At 34.6% G+C, this 14,425-nt stretch overlaps 1 protein-coding gene across 1 annotated transcript; it reads right to left on the bottom strand.

Moving 5' to 3' along the window:
- Positions 1–395: 395 nt before the first annotated feature.
- LOC120090798 (receptor kinase-like protein Xa21) lies at positions 396–785 on the bottom strand. Its single transcript, XM_039048508.1, has one exon. It carries the CDS (start codon positions 783–785, stop codon positions 396–398), a length of 390 nt encoding a protein of 129 aa, XP_038904436.1.
- Positions 786–14,425: the final 13,640 nt, after the last annotated feature.

Here is a 14,425-nt window from a genome sequence, read left to right as displayed (position 1 = left end):
TTGCTTCACTACACGATTGAACCACTTGCTATGCGATAGCTTGTTGTTCATTCTATTGTCTTCCTTTTCCAAACCTCAAACTCCCTCCTAACCAAAATAGCCAAAGCCCATGACTCTTGGGTTCTCACCTCGAGAATACCATGGTCACCAAGTGGTTGTGTCCTCTTTTGGTTCAAGTTTTTGTTGCTGTTCGCTCGAGGAGAGTTCGTGCTTGTTCGAAGTCTTTGTGAAAGTTTGAGGGACTAATGCGAATAAGAGTTCTTCAAAGGTATAATCTTTGGACTCTATTTCTTATTAGAAAACATGCTGTAATTTTAGTTAAAGAGCATAATCTATATGTTTTATTGTAAGTGTTTATATTCAATCGAAATGGGATTTGGACGATTCACTTCCGCTCATAGGTTCTTTGTAAAACGAGATCCTTTAATCTGTTCATCCAAAAGAACATTACTCGGCTTTAGATCACAATGAACCATAGGAGTTTCTAATCCATGGTGAAGATAATCCATTGCAGCTTCTACATCTAAAGTTATGTCTATCCTTTGTTTCATAGTCAGCCACGATTCTGATTGACCACCCCCTCTTCTGTGAAGCCAAGTTTCCAAGTTCCTGTTCGACATATATTCCAAAATCAAGGCCTTGAAATCCATACTGGAACAAGCATTAAGGATCTTTACAAGGTTTCGATGCCTGTTTCTGAATACTTCACGTTCGGTAAGACATCCCTTCGTTCCACCTTGATGACCATCTAAGTCGATTACTTTAATGGAAGTTTCGTCTCTCATTATACTTTTGTAACTGGATTTGAAGCTCCCCTTTCCGATTATATTTTTGTAAACCCTAGAACTTAAGTTTCTCAAGTATCTATACATTAAAATTATCTCTGGTGCTTGCATGCTTTAAGATGCATTGTAAGTTTAATCTTTATTGTATAGGTGTAAAGCTTAGTAAAGAAAGAAATCTTTCTAAGTGTTAAACTTGAGAAAATCTAAGTAAATTTTGAAATAACGTTCTAGGATTGTTAAATGTTCTAAATACTAAGGAAAATTTTGAGGGTGACCTAAAGGAAAATAGACTAGGCATTGACCAAGAAGGATTTGTGGTGTAAGCCCTAAATTCTTACTAAATTTTTAGTTTAAAGCTAAGTTTTAATGTCTCATTTGGGGATTGGACAACCTAGGTATCTTCAATGAATTTTAGGATGGAATTTTACTTTAAGTGGTGTGATTAATTGTGTTAAATCAAATGGAAAGGAAAATTAGGTGTTAACTTGAAAAACCCAATATTGTCTAAGTATTAGAATTAAGTTAGGAAAATGTGAAGGGAGAATTTCCTAGGTATTACTACTTAGTCAAGTGAATTGATGATGGAGTTTGGTTAAGTACTTGGAGGAGTTAAATGATTAAATAAGAATGAAATGTGGAACTTAAAAGAAAATTGGTGGGAGATTGTAGAAGTTAAATTAGGAAAATGATATGGATAATTTAATTGATACTTAAGGAAATTTTATGGCTTATTGAATTAATTTTTAAGGAAATTCATTAAAATATTTAAGTATTTAAAAATGGATAAAAATTAAAAGAAAATAGGTAATTAAGAGTAGTGGGGTTGAGTGGTCAAAGAAGGGGGTGGCAATAGGTGACTAGTTATTGGAGAGGTACAATAGGTGGATGACCTTAACTCAACTAAAGGGGGTTGGCGTTTTCAATTCCTTCAAGTCATTCTCAATTTTCTTCGACCTAAACTTAGAGAGGTGTGACGCTTGAGGGCCATCAAAGCAATTGAAGTACAAGAAGATGGTGTTTTTGACGACAAACTGAAGGTTGTTCAGAAATCTATGAGTTTGTGGGAACTTAAGTTGTGGGGGCTAATTTCAAAGGATCCAAGGGATTTTAAAGCTTTAAATCTTCATGTTAGTTAGTTAAGACATAGATTTAAAGTTTCATGGAAGAAATTTGAGGTATTTTTGTTCAAAATTAAAGAATTTGGAGCTGAATTTGTATAGGTGTGTTGTAGTCGAGAAGCAGGAGAAGTCACCAGACTGTCGGTTAACGAGGGTGTCTAGCCGTGTGCGCCTGCCTTGTCACCCACACCATCTTGCGTGCGCATAGTGCCCTGTCTGCCCACCTCATGCATCTTAGCTGATCCTTAACACTCACCCGCACGTACCTCTGTACACACAGACATGCTTGTGAGCATGGTTTGTTGCCCATCCTACACCCAGACACGTCTATGTGCATGGTTTGTCGCCCAGTCGTGCATCAACCACTATTTTCCTAGTTCATTGACCCTAATTTAAGTTATTTGAATTTTGTAAGTAATTTTTATGGCCATTTGGATGTTTTTCGAATATTTTAGCCTTGAAACGCATAAATTTAGGTTTTAAGCTACTTTTAGGATATTTTAAATAATTTAGGGTTAAAGGAGCTAAAATCATAAACTAGGGGTAATTTAGGTTCAAGTGTGTTTTGGTTGAAGTTATGGAGTATATATAGAATATTTGAGTTGTATATCTGTTTAAGGAGTAACCCTAAATCTTTTTATCTGATTTTTAGGTCAAACAAATATAAGTGAAGCATACAAGCCCGAAGGGACAAATCGGTGATTGTGAGAGACAAATGATTTAAGATGTTTTACCTAAATACTTGCAATGCTTGATTTTAGTTGAAATAAGTTAACTTTTGGATAATGAGATTTACGAACAAAATGCTTTCATGTTTCTAAGGTTTATTAAAGCATGAATCTTTCTTATATGAGCTACATGCTCCAATGTTTCAAGTTGTAAAAGTATAGATTTTTCTTTGAAAAGCTTTATATGTTATCTTTCCAATGATATGTTTCAAGCAGGTTTTAATCATGTTAAGCATTCCTAATGTGATTCTTTAAGTATCTTGAGAATGATTTTCTATTTCAAATGCCAAGTTCTTTATGGAGTGCTAATGAGTTTATGTACAAAATATGATTTATAAAGGCATGTTTTAAGTACCCTAGTTAACAAACTCCCAATACTTAAAGAGATGAAGGTATTTGGGACCCTGATACTAAAAAAGATGAAGGTATCCAGGAAATTCATTATCTGTATATGTATGATGGTCTTCGGGACCCACTTTAGCACAAAGATAGGCTTTGGGTCGTGTATTAGGGTGTTTAGCCTTTTGAGGACATATCTACATATGAGAATTATTAACGTTGAGAGTATTGAGCTTACTCTACCTCAACCAAGGTGAAAGGGTACAAGTTATGTATGGATGTTTAATGAGAATTGCATAAGCTTTGCTATGTTTTCAGGGTTTTCTAATATTTCCATGTGTAGTTTTAATATTGCTAAGCTCTTAAGGGGCATTTGGGCCCCCTATTTGGAGTTGGACGAGTGGGCTATTATAGCCCACCCGACGTTTAGGGCTCCAACTATTTTAGTTGGAGCCCAAGTCCCACTTAACCCACAGATTATTTTGCTCTCCCTCGTTTTGCTGACTTCGATTATTTTTCTCGGTTATTTTGCTCAGTTTCCTTCCATCTCTTTTCCTTAGGGTTTCACCATTGTTCCCGATCAACGTCATTCTTGGTGGGTTTTGGAGCTTCTTTTTCTCCGTTCCTGCCGATCGATTGTCATTGTGGTTCTCTTTGGTCAGATTTGAAGAAATCCTTTGCAGATCTAGACTACGGTATGTTTGGTAGTCTAAATCTGTGTTTTTCTCTAGATCCATAGCCTTTTCTTTCAGTTTCTTTTTCATCTTACCATTTCGAACGCCACTTCCTTTCCTCCTTTTATCTTGTCGCTTCTTTCGGTTATCTTTGCTCTCTTTGCTCCAAACGAGGGTTTCCCCTTGCCGTTTCTTTCGGTTCTCTAATATTTTGTGTTGTCCCTCTTATCTATCTGAGTCTGAAGTTGTACAACCTTTGGAGCATGGTAGGGGATGGCGAATGGTGTTCGAATCTTGGTAGGGTTATGGTAGATTGCCAGATTCACCGTCGCCCGTAAACCCGTGCTACACAAATAACATTTATAAACACCGAACAAACTACTTATACTAACTAGTAATACAAGCGGCAAGTCCGGGGTTGAATCACAGAGAACCGAATTGGGTTCGTCAAAAATTGAAACTCGTAGGAAGTAACTAAAGGGGGGCTTTTGTAAAAATTTTGAATTAATATTGCACAAAAATCAAATTGCACAATGAGAAAGAATGTATAAAAATATCAATTGAAAAAAAAATACTTAGCTTGAGTAGTTTTAGTTTATTTAATTTCTATTTATTTATATCATAGACTATTCAAAAGATATGTGAGAAATTCAAATTATAACGTAGCCTACTCGTTTAGAATCCTAATCGGTAGTCCATAAAATCAAGTTAATTAAAGCAAAAGTGAGAATCCTCAACTAATCAATCAATCAACAAGCATTAAGATCTAAGGCAAAGCTAAGCCAAACAATTGGTATCCATCGTCTAACCAATTATTTGAGCAAGAATTATCTAAGTTAGAAAGTAATGCCTATTAAATGAAATCCCAATTTAACTTCACAAACTTACTTAACTCTTGTTTCTAGGTGACAACTACCTAACGATTACAAATTAGGGCCAATCAAAGCAATCAATTATACACGCATAACTAATTTGTCAGATTATCCCATACAAGGCAATTAAATAATAAACAAAAGATAAATTCTCATAAAATTCATAATAGTCTAGCAAAATTATAAAACATAGTCTCAAGAACAAATTGGAAAGTAAACTACGAAACCTAAGCTAAGTTATTAGCCTTTAGCCACAAATCATCTTTTAATTCAATACAATACTCAAAAGGGAAGAAGTTTCAAAATTCTAGTGAAAATAAAGGAAGAAATTGAGAGGAAACAGAAGGTTGGCCTCTATTTGATTGTGTCTGGAGTGTTGGCCTCGAATGGCCTATTTATAAGTGCGTCGCAATGTCGCAACGCTAGGTAGAGTGCAATGCTGCAACGCGTTTTTGTTAAGCGTCAAGGAGGCGTCACAATGCTGCCCCTAACGCTTGGTTGCACGGGCATGGAGGTGGGAGTTCCATCAAACTACGTAGCGTAGCAATGCTAGGGTTAAGCGGTGCAACATTACCATTCTAACGCACAATGTTGGAGTTGAGCATTGCACTAGCATTGCAACGGTGGCATTATTCCATCTTTGGAGCGGCATTGCAACGCTGGCCTGCACCCGAGCCTACTACCTTTAAGCATTGAGCGAGCGCTGGGCTTATGCTTTGAAGGAGCGTTGTGATGCTCGGAAGGGTAGAATACTTTAATGTGATGGTCTTCTTTCTTTATTTGTTCAATTTGACTCCTATCTTGGCCATCTTAACGCCTCTTGTCCCGAACGCTTCATTCGACCGCTTGTACACTCGAGTCCTACAAAAAAAATCAATCTAAACATATTAAGTAGCTTAACAACCCCGAGCTAAGTAGAGAAAGATAACACATTTCCGGTGCTATCAGGTTACTAGATCAAATGATAAGTCTTCTTTCTCTTTTCCAACCGATGACGAGTCATTGTAATTTTTTTCCTTCATTTTTTTTAACAAATGTAAGCTTATTTTTTATACATTTTTCAGGTTACTTCGACTATTTTTCTTTATGATTTATTTTAGTGTTCGAATCTTGGTCTTTGATTATCAGTCTCTGATAATTGTATGTCATTGTATAAACATTGATTATAATTGTATTTCCATGAGATTTAATATCTATTCTTGGTCTCTGATTATCGGTCACTGTATAAACATTTATTATAATTGCATTTACATTTTTCTTTACCTGTTCTTGGTCATTGATTATTGGTCTCTATTCATTTTTGTCACTGTATAAACATGATTACAATTCTACTTCCATGATGTGATTCTCTTTCTTGGTCTCTGTTTATAGGTCAAAGGTATGCTACTATTTCAATGACTATTTTTGCATTGACTCTAATGATCAATGTATCCGATTTACCATGATACATCATATTATCCGAAATTCAGAACGATTTAAGAAATAATTTCATTGCTCTGAGGCTGGTTCTTACTGTCTAAGCATAATACTAGGATAGTTAATTGTTTGTTGGCTTCCTTATTTTTTTTTCCCAATCTCATTGCATCTATGTCATAACTCTTGTTTGGTTCTCAAGTTGTTCTTGTTTGGTTTACTATTTTCATTGCATGTAGTGGTTTGTAAAGTAGTGTTTTGCAAGTACTTTGTTGATGTGATTGACTGTAGTGTTTTCTTTAGTTCTCAATGTATTTGGTTCACTTTTGTGTTGCTTCCCCCTCCCTCTCTTTTGTGTTGTTTACCACATCTCCTATTAAATCACTTTCACTTTTTTCTTTACATTATTACTAAAGCATATGTTTATTGATTGTCATAGTGTTCAACTTATTAGAGAACAAGCGAAGCTTCACATTTTCTCCTTCATCGTACGTAAGGTGGTACTCTTCTTTGTCTCAATTTTCTTTTCTTTTGTGTCCTTCTTGGTAGTTTTTTCCTTTCTCTGTTTATTGTCTTTGTTCGTACTATTTGTCTACTATTTTCTTGTTTATTTCTATGGTTGGTAGATTTAAAATCTTTTCTTTCATGTATTGTAGGTCGGGTGGAAACTAATATGTACTTCTTTTTTCTCAAATTTCATTATGTATATTTGAAGTGTTTTTTGATAAAAAAAACTTAAATTCTTAAAATAATTTAGTTATATATTAATTATGCTTTTTCAGTTTTTTGTTACAGTAATTTCCATTCTTAAAGGCTTGATTTTCTTCCTATAATTGTCAGGCTTCATCATATTTTTCTTTTTATTGATTTATTTTTCATTTAAAACTCAAGATTTGATCATGAGCCTAAAATGAAACCTACTAAAATCAAGACTATTTTATCAATGAGAATTTTAATTTCCATATTCATATTAAAAAAAATGAATTTATTCAACGACATTGCGTGAAATTGAATATGATTATTGTTGTTGATTAATAAAAAAAAATAGTTTGTAGGGCTATCACTCATCTATGGGTTAAAGCATGCTAGTGGTCAGCAGAAAATGTTAATAATACCCATTTGATAACTTCATTTGGTAGGGTTGAATATATTTGATAAAAATACAAACAAATTTTTTTATTGATATATTAAAATAAAGTAAGAGCTATGAATAACTGTCTTTAAGGATTAAGGTAACAAATTTAAAAGTCCATAGATAACGATTTATACTTATTTGTTAAAGAAGTAAAAAAGAGAGATAAGAAAAAAAAATGCATTTTTACTTCAAACTTTCAATTTCATCCAATTGCACTCTAAATTTAGATTAAAAAGTACTACATGCTACTATTACTACTATTACTAAGCTATATCATACAATTTTGCATGCATTTAAAATTCCATGATAAGTATATTCTTATTTAGACTAAAAGTACATTAGTTTAAAACTAAAATTAAATTTTGCATAAATTTCAAAACCCACTCATGCATAAATGTTTCAAGGGTCAATTTTCGTAATTTATGGTATAATGGACCCCAAAGAAGTAGTAACCAGTTCACAACTACCCAACATCAATTACTGCTAACACTAGACTATTACTCAACGATCATAGGAGGATAAAATACCCGCCACATCACATTAAACATCATATTAGGAAATTAGCATACTTTCGGCTAATCCATGAGTCTGATTTAAGTTGTCGTGAAAGCACGCGAATGGATGGAAATGTTTTTTCATTTTATGTACTTTACCAAGGACAATTGACAGATTAGTGGGAACAAAAGTTGTAGATGTTAAGGAGATGGTCGCCATGTGCCTGCATATCTTAGCCCATGATGTTAAAAACAAAGTAGTTTGGAGACAGTTCATTAGGTCTGATGGAACAGTTTCTAGGCATTTCATCTCCATTCCCAATATCGTTTTATGACTACATGAAGTACTATTGAAAAAACCTTTTCCAATCATAACCTCCTGTACAGATCCAAGATGGAGATGGTTTAAGGTATAATGAAACTAAACAAATGTTGGTGTGTTGTTCGTGTCTAGTTAAGATAACTTATGTATATCAATATTTCATACGTTGTGTTCGCATAGGATTGTCTAGATGAGTTAGATGGTACGTACGTAAAGGTCAACGTGAGTGCCACTAATCAACCAAGGTATATAATGAGGAAGGGTGAAACCACCACAAATGTTCTTGGTATTTGTGACAGGAATGGCGATTTCGTGTTTGTCTTACCTAGGTGGGAAGGTTTTGCAACTGATTCTCGTGTGCTTAGAGATGCAATATCATGACCTAACGGATTGAAGGTTTCGAAGAATAACAACTTACACGCACAACTTCTTGTCGTATATCGTAGTATCGAACGATTATGATTTCATACAATTGGACATTGTATAGGGTATTATTAACTATGTGATGTTGGGTACCAAAGTGTGAGAGCTTCTTGGCACCATATAGAGAAGAACGATATCATCTTTCGGAATGGCGTGGAGGGGGGAATGCACCAACAACTGCAAGAGAATTTTTTAACATGAAACATTCTTCTACGAGGAATGTCATCGAGAGGGCATTCGGGCTGTTGAAAAGGAGATGGGCAATACTCCGCGAAAAATTATACTACCTCGTGCAAGTCCAAACTCGGACGATAACGGAGTGTTGCCTTCCTCATAATCTTATTAATAAGGAGATGAATACTGGCGAAATCCTCAAGGATCTAGTCAAGGTGGACTCACATTTTGGTACCATTGGTGGGGACGAAATCAATTATATTGAGAGTTCAAATGAATGGACACAATAGAGAGATGAATTGGCACATAATATGTTTTCTGACTGAGAGTTACGTAACAATCAGTAGCTACATGTTCAGTTTATTGCTTTTACAATGTTTTTTTTTTTAATTTCATGTATGCGATTTTGGAAATCAATTTCCAAATTTCTTTATATAATTAGATTTACTACCTTAGCTTCATATTTAGTTTGTGGCTTTTACAATATATATTTTTTTAATTTCATGTATGTGATTTTGGAAATCAATTTCCAAATTTCTTAATATAATTAGATTTACTACCTTATACATTGTACATAAAACATCACATGACAATTTCTTTCTTTACTACTTAAATTGTACTATAGTGTACATGTAGCAGGATGGCAAGTTCTTTTAGAGCTCCAAAGCACACTTGGACGAGGGAGGAAAAGTCGAAGCTGGTGGAATGTTTGGTGACTTTGGTTGAATTTGGTGGATGGAGATCAAACAACGGGACCTTTTACCCTGGGTACTTGGCACAGCTACGACGTATGATGGCTGATAAGATACCTGCCTGTACAATACAATTGACCCCTACCATAGTTTTGGGATTGATGCCCTAAATCTCGTAGGGTCCTATAGTTTCTAAACACATGTATGAACAAACATTTGTGATGTAATAATATGAGATATTTTATTCACTTCAATCTATGAAATATGAGATTTCTTAGTTGCATTAACCACAAACCAATAAACTAAAATCCTTGGTTGTCGTTGTAACTTAAGCATGTATGTAGAGACATACAAGTGGATCATGCTTTAAGTGATAACCTAAATGGTCTATAGTATATGAATAAAAGAGGGAAACCTTATCCTGATGACACTATGAGTGTGACCCGCTTTGTAATTGTTACAAGTGTTGTAAAGTGCTACAAATGGTCTGATCCTGACTATTCTTGTATTAGACATGTGAGCGGGGATGCTCTATACAAAGGAATTTGTATAAGACCGAATCACGAAATGTTTAGTCTCGTTATATAACAGCGTTCATGATAGAGCTTTCATTTCACTAGGATGACCATAGTAACATGACCTTAATCCTAAGTAAATTGGGAACTCCTGCCTTTGAAAGGTCCTTTGATTGCATGGGTGTGAGTGGCCATAGTCGACTCAAACCTACCACTTTAGAGATTTGTCTAATTGGGGAGCTGGGAACTCAGCTACATAAGACGGAATTCACTCCTTCCCTGACACAGGGGTAAGTAGATAAATTGCTCCCTTAAGAGTTGATTCTGGGGCTTAAACAATGTAGAACCACACCTTCTCATAGCACGAGAAAGTGTTTACTCATATTAGGACTATGATGTATTGTTGATTAGAGGAATTAGTGGTACTTAATGAGTTAGATGTAATTATAGGAGCAAAATGGTAAATTGGCCTAGTTGTACTTACGAGCGATTTGTGAAGGGTCATCGTACTGTTGATTGGTTATATCCAATGGACACAGAAATATATCTGTAGCACGAAGAGTGCAGCTGTCGATCTTTAATGGAATGCTCGGCAGTTAACGGATGGTGGATATCATGATTAAAGAGTTTAGTCAATTATTCACGTATCATTGGAGCTTCAAACTACAGGTCCATAAGGCCCCCTTGGTAGCTCAATGGATTCATGTTGAGAATCAGTTTTTGGGTTAGTTTGAAGTGTTCAAATTAATAAGAGGGAATTGGATTATATATGATATAATTAAGTTGATTCAATTATATGTGATATAAATAATTTGATGTATTAGATACATTAATTGGAGGAATTAATATAAATTTGATTTATATTAAATGCAATAAAGGAGAAAAAGAACTATAGTTTATATGTTGCATATAATGTGATATTAAAACTATAGGTTATAAATATAATATGATAAATTAATTATGATATTTATTTATAACAAAATAATTATGGGATAATTGTTGTTGGTTATTTTTTTTTCTATTAACTGAAAGAGTGGGAGGTTTTATTCAGTTTTGATAACTGATGAATAAAATGAAAATCATTTTCATTTTTCAAATTTCGAAGGTATTCCAATCGGGAAAAGAGGAAAAGCTAGAAAGAGTATACGATCAAGGACCGAGTTTTCTAGAAGATAGCTCCTCAACACTAAACGATCAAGTACCTAGTCTAAACGATAGACTTGCCCTTCTCCCACTTACTCAATCGTTCATTTCCTCTTTCCCTCTACCAAATCCATACAGAGCCCACACCTCCTGGATTCTCACACCGAGAATACCAAGGTAACCGAGTGGAGGTATCAAGTTTCTTATTCGAGGGTCGAGGGTCGAGGTTTACTCGATAGTGTTCGAGTTTCTACTAGTTTGAATTTGCTAGGTATTTTCGTTGCGTTCGTGCACTTTATCAAGTTTTCTTGGATGCTTGGTTGATTGATCGAGGGTATACGAGAAGAAAAAGTTCTTCAAAGGTATGTCTTACTTGATCCCTTTGTTTTGAATCCTTGAAGCAAGTTGTAATTTACTCGTTGATGCATACTTCTTTTTGTTTGATTATAAATGTCTTGTTCTTTCACAATAGGGTTTGGAACAATCTACTTCCACTCATTGGTTCTCTTGTTTAAGAGTTCCTTCACATAAATTGTAGGGTAAGGAATCTTAAAAGTACGTATCAAGGTATAGCAGAAATTCGAGGACCGACATGCAGTGGGTTCGGTTGGAATGAATAATTCCAATGTATCACTGCGGAAAAAGAGACGTTCGATGGTTGGGTGAAGGTAAAATTTCATAAACATTTTTTTTCCATTCATCGTCACCCATATTCTTCATGTATAGCCATCCTACAGCAAAAGGGCTCTTGTACAAGTCTTTCCTATATTTTGATGACTTAGCCTACATCTTCAGCAAGGACTGGGCAATTGGAGAAGAGACGAAGACACCTGGTGACATGGCCTCAAATGTGCCAGGGCGTATGCATGAAGGTGCTCTTATTGGCGATTCATAGAAACATGACCTGTCATAGTATGAGTTTGATGGAATCCTGACTGGTTTTGGTTCCGAAGGAGGAAATTCATCAATGGGTAGTAAGAGAAAGTGTTATGGATATTAGTCTGAGTTGGTTGAAGTATTTAAGAATGCAATGGACTTTGTAAATGACCAACTGAAGTTCATTACTGAATGGCCAAAAGAGCAGTGTACAACAGAGGTTGGGTACGTGCCAAGGTTGTGAATGAACTATATTCCATAACTATAAACCCGACAGAAGGTGAAACTTATGAATATCATATTTCGTAATGTGTATAATATAGAGTGTTTTTTGTCTGTTCCAACGATATGAAATTGGAGTATTGCGAGCTTCTTCTTCTAGACACGCCTGACCAACTATTTTCATCACCTACTTTTCCATGTTTAATTTAGACATATCTAAATTATGGCTTCTACTTTATAATAATATTTTATGTTTCACTCCAAACTATTTCATGGACATGAATGTGATTTGGTTTTCTCTTTTTGTTGTTTGCGAAATTTCTCTATCTCTACATACATTGATGTTTTGGGCAGTGATTAATGTTTTGGTGGAACGAACGACTTTATTTTGGTTCGTGAAAATATGATATTTCATTTAAATTATTTTCCTTTGATATAAGAAAAAGTAGAATCAATTGTGATATATACTAAGATAACATGCATTTAATTTACATACTGTTATAACCAGCTATTATAATAACCTGCACCCCAAACATAGATTATTATAACGCTGACTATAATAACTTGCATACCAAACACAAACTATAATAACCTGCACACTAAACACAAACTATTATACCACAGACTATAATGACCTACACTCTAAACACATACTATTATAACATAGACTAAAATAATCTTCACCCCAAACACAAACTATTATAACCCACAGACTATAATAAACACTAACTATTATAACCCACTTAGCTCCCCAAACGTCCCTTTAAGTTTCAAAGCATGTCTAAATGCTAAATTTTGATTGATTACATGATTTACCATAATTCCTTTTACATTTAAACATGTTTAAATATTTATTTTATATAGTCACTCACTGGGCTTTCCAGCTCACATTTTCCAACATGTTTTATTCCCCAGGCAGCAATTGAGATCCCGATGCATAGCTTATGGTTGCCAGTCTACCACGCAGCTGCTAAAGGAACCCTGATAATCAAGAAGCCTTTTAGGTCTATACTTAGTCTTTGGTTGTCTTGTAAACACGTACATATTAGTTAGGGAAGGGTAGAAACCCAAGTTGGTAAATATGTTTATGGATTTTATTGTACAAGAATCATGGTCTGTAAGGTATGCAATGTGTGTGGTGTGTTAAACCCTTTTTTATCACTGAATTCTTAATGCCTCAAAGGTTTGAGTTTGAAATGTCTGGAGATATGTAAATATATTTGTCTATCACGTTATACAGGAGCGTGGAAACAAGTTATAGGTAGATGATAGGCAGTAGATATTGGATCGACACCATCACGCAACGAAAGAAATCAGGATCCATAAGCACTCTAGTTCATTAATTTTGGTTGAAAAGAAACATGCTAAAAATAGAGTATAATGGGTTTCATCAACATACCTTGGCCGAACCAATGAAATCTCCATTTCCAGCTGCAAAATCCTTCGAATCCTTGTGTAGACTACCACAAGATCTTCCCTACTATCCTTTTGGTGCTCTAGATTGAGTTGTGGGACTCAAAATAAGCTGGAATCAAAGGGAATATGGAGAAAGATCACTGAACAGAACCCATTGAAGAACACCTTCTTCATCCGAATTTTTCAGCAAAAATTCAGTCAGTTCTCATGCCTTTTTTTCACTCCAATCTCTCCAATTGATTTTAAAATAATATTTTATTTCTAAAATCAAAATTATTAATTTTACAAATTAATTTCAAAAATAATTTTCTAATAAAATTAATAATAATTATTTAAATATTCTAATTAATTCTAATTAATTTAATATCTAATTATTAAATTAATTTTACACAAATTCATTCTTCATATATTTAAATCATATTCAATATATTTTCTCCAATCCTGTTTGATTCTAATTTGAACGTTTCAAATTAACGTATCACGCTATTCTAGAGCTATCCATTTCCGAGCTTAGTAGGGATCTCATGGACCTATAGATCATGGGCTCCAACGATCTGAGATTAATCAACTAAACTCATTAGACCGATCTAACCCCCATTCGTTAACTAATGAGTCATTTCTACTAAAGTCCATAGTTGAACTCCCTCACTGTTAGATATATTATATCCACTCGATTATACCATGATTAGTAATTAACCCTTCACAGGTTTTCATAGTAACGGCTGGGTCAAATCTTTGTTTTACCCCCGAAATTACTCTTATTCCTTAAGTCCCACTGATCCCTAATGAACATTTTTGTGATCAATCACAAAAACGAGTCCCTCTCACATGGAGAGAGCGGGATTCCTTGTTCAAGCCCGAGGAATCAGCACTTAAGGGAATAACCTCTCTACTATCCCTAATACGGGAGGAGTGAATTTCTTCTTGCACCCTATGTCCCCAGCTATCTATCCAGTCTTACCCCTGAAATGGCAGTCATATTGAGCCGACGCTGTTGAGCCAACCTGTTGGTTTTTTGGCTTTAATCTCAATTAATTATTTTTAATTAATTAATTAATCAAATTTTGATAAAACAAACTTAATT

Source organism: Benincasa hispida, chromosome 11 (genome assembly GCF_009727055.1).
Source record: "Benincasa hispida cultivar B227 chromosome 11, ASM972705v1, whole genome shotgun sequence".
In the NCBI taxonomy this organism is placed as follows: domain Eukaryota; kingdom Viridiplantae; phylum Streptophyta; class Magnoliopsida; order Cucurbitales; family Cucurbitaceae; genus Benincasa; species Benincasa hispida.
The sequence above is the reverse complement of the archived record's forward strand: the minus strand, read 5'-3'. Positions and strand labels throughout refer to the sequence as shown.

Coding starts and splice junctions, on each gene's coding strand:
- LOC120090798 (XM_039048508.1), bottom strand. CDS start 785: ATGAGAGACGAAACTTCCATTAAAGTAATCGACTTAGATGGTCATCAA.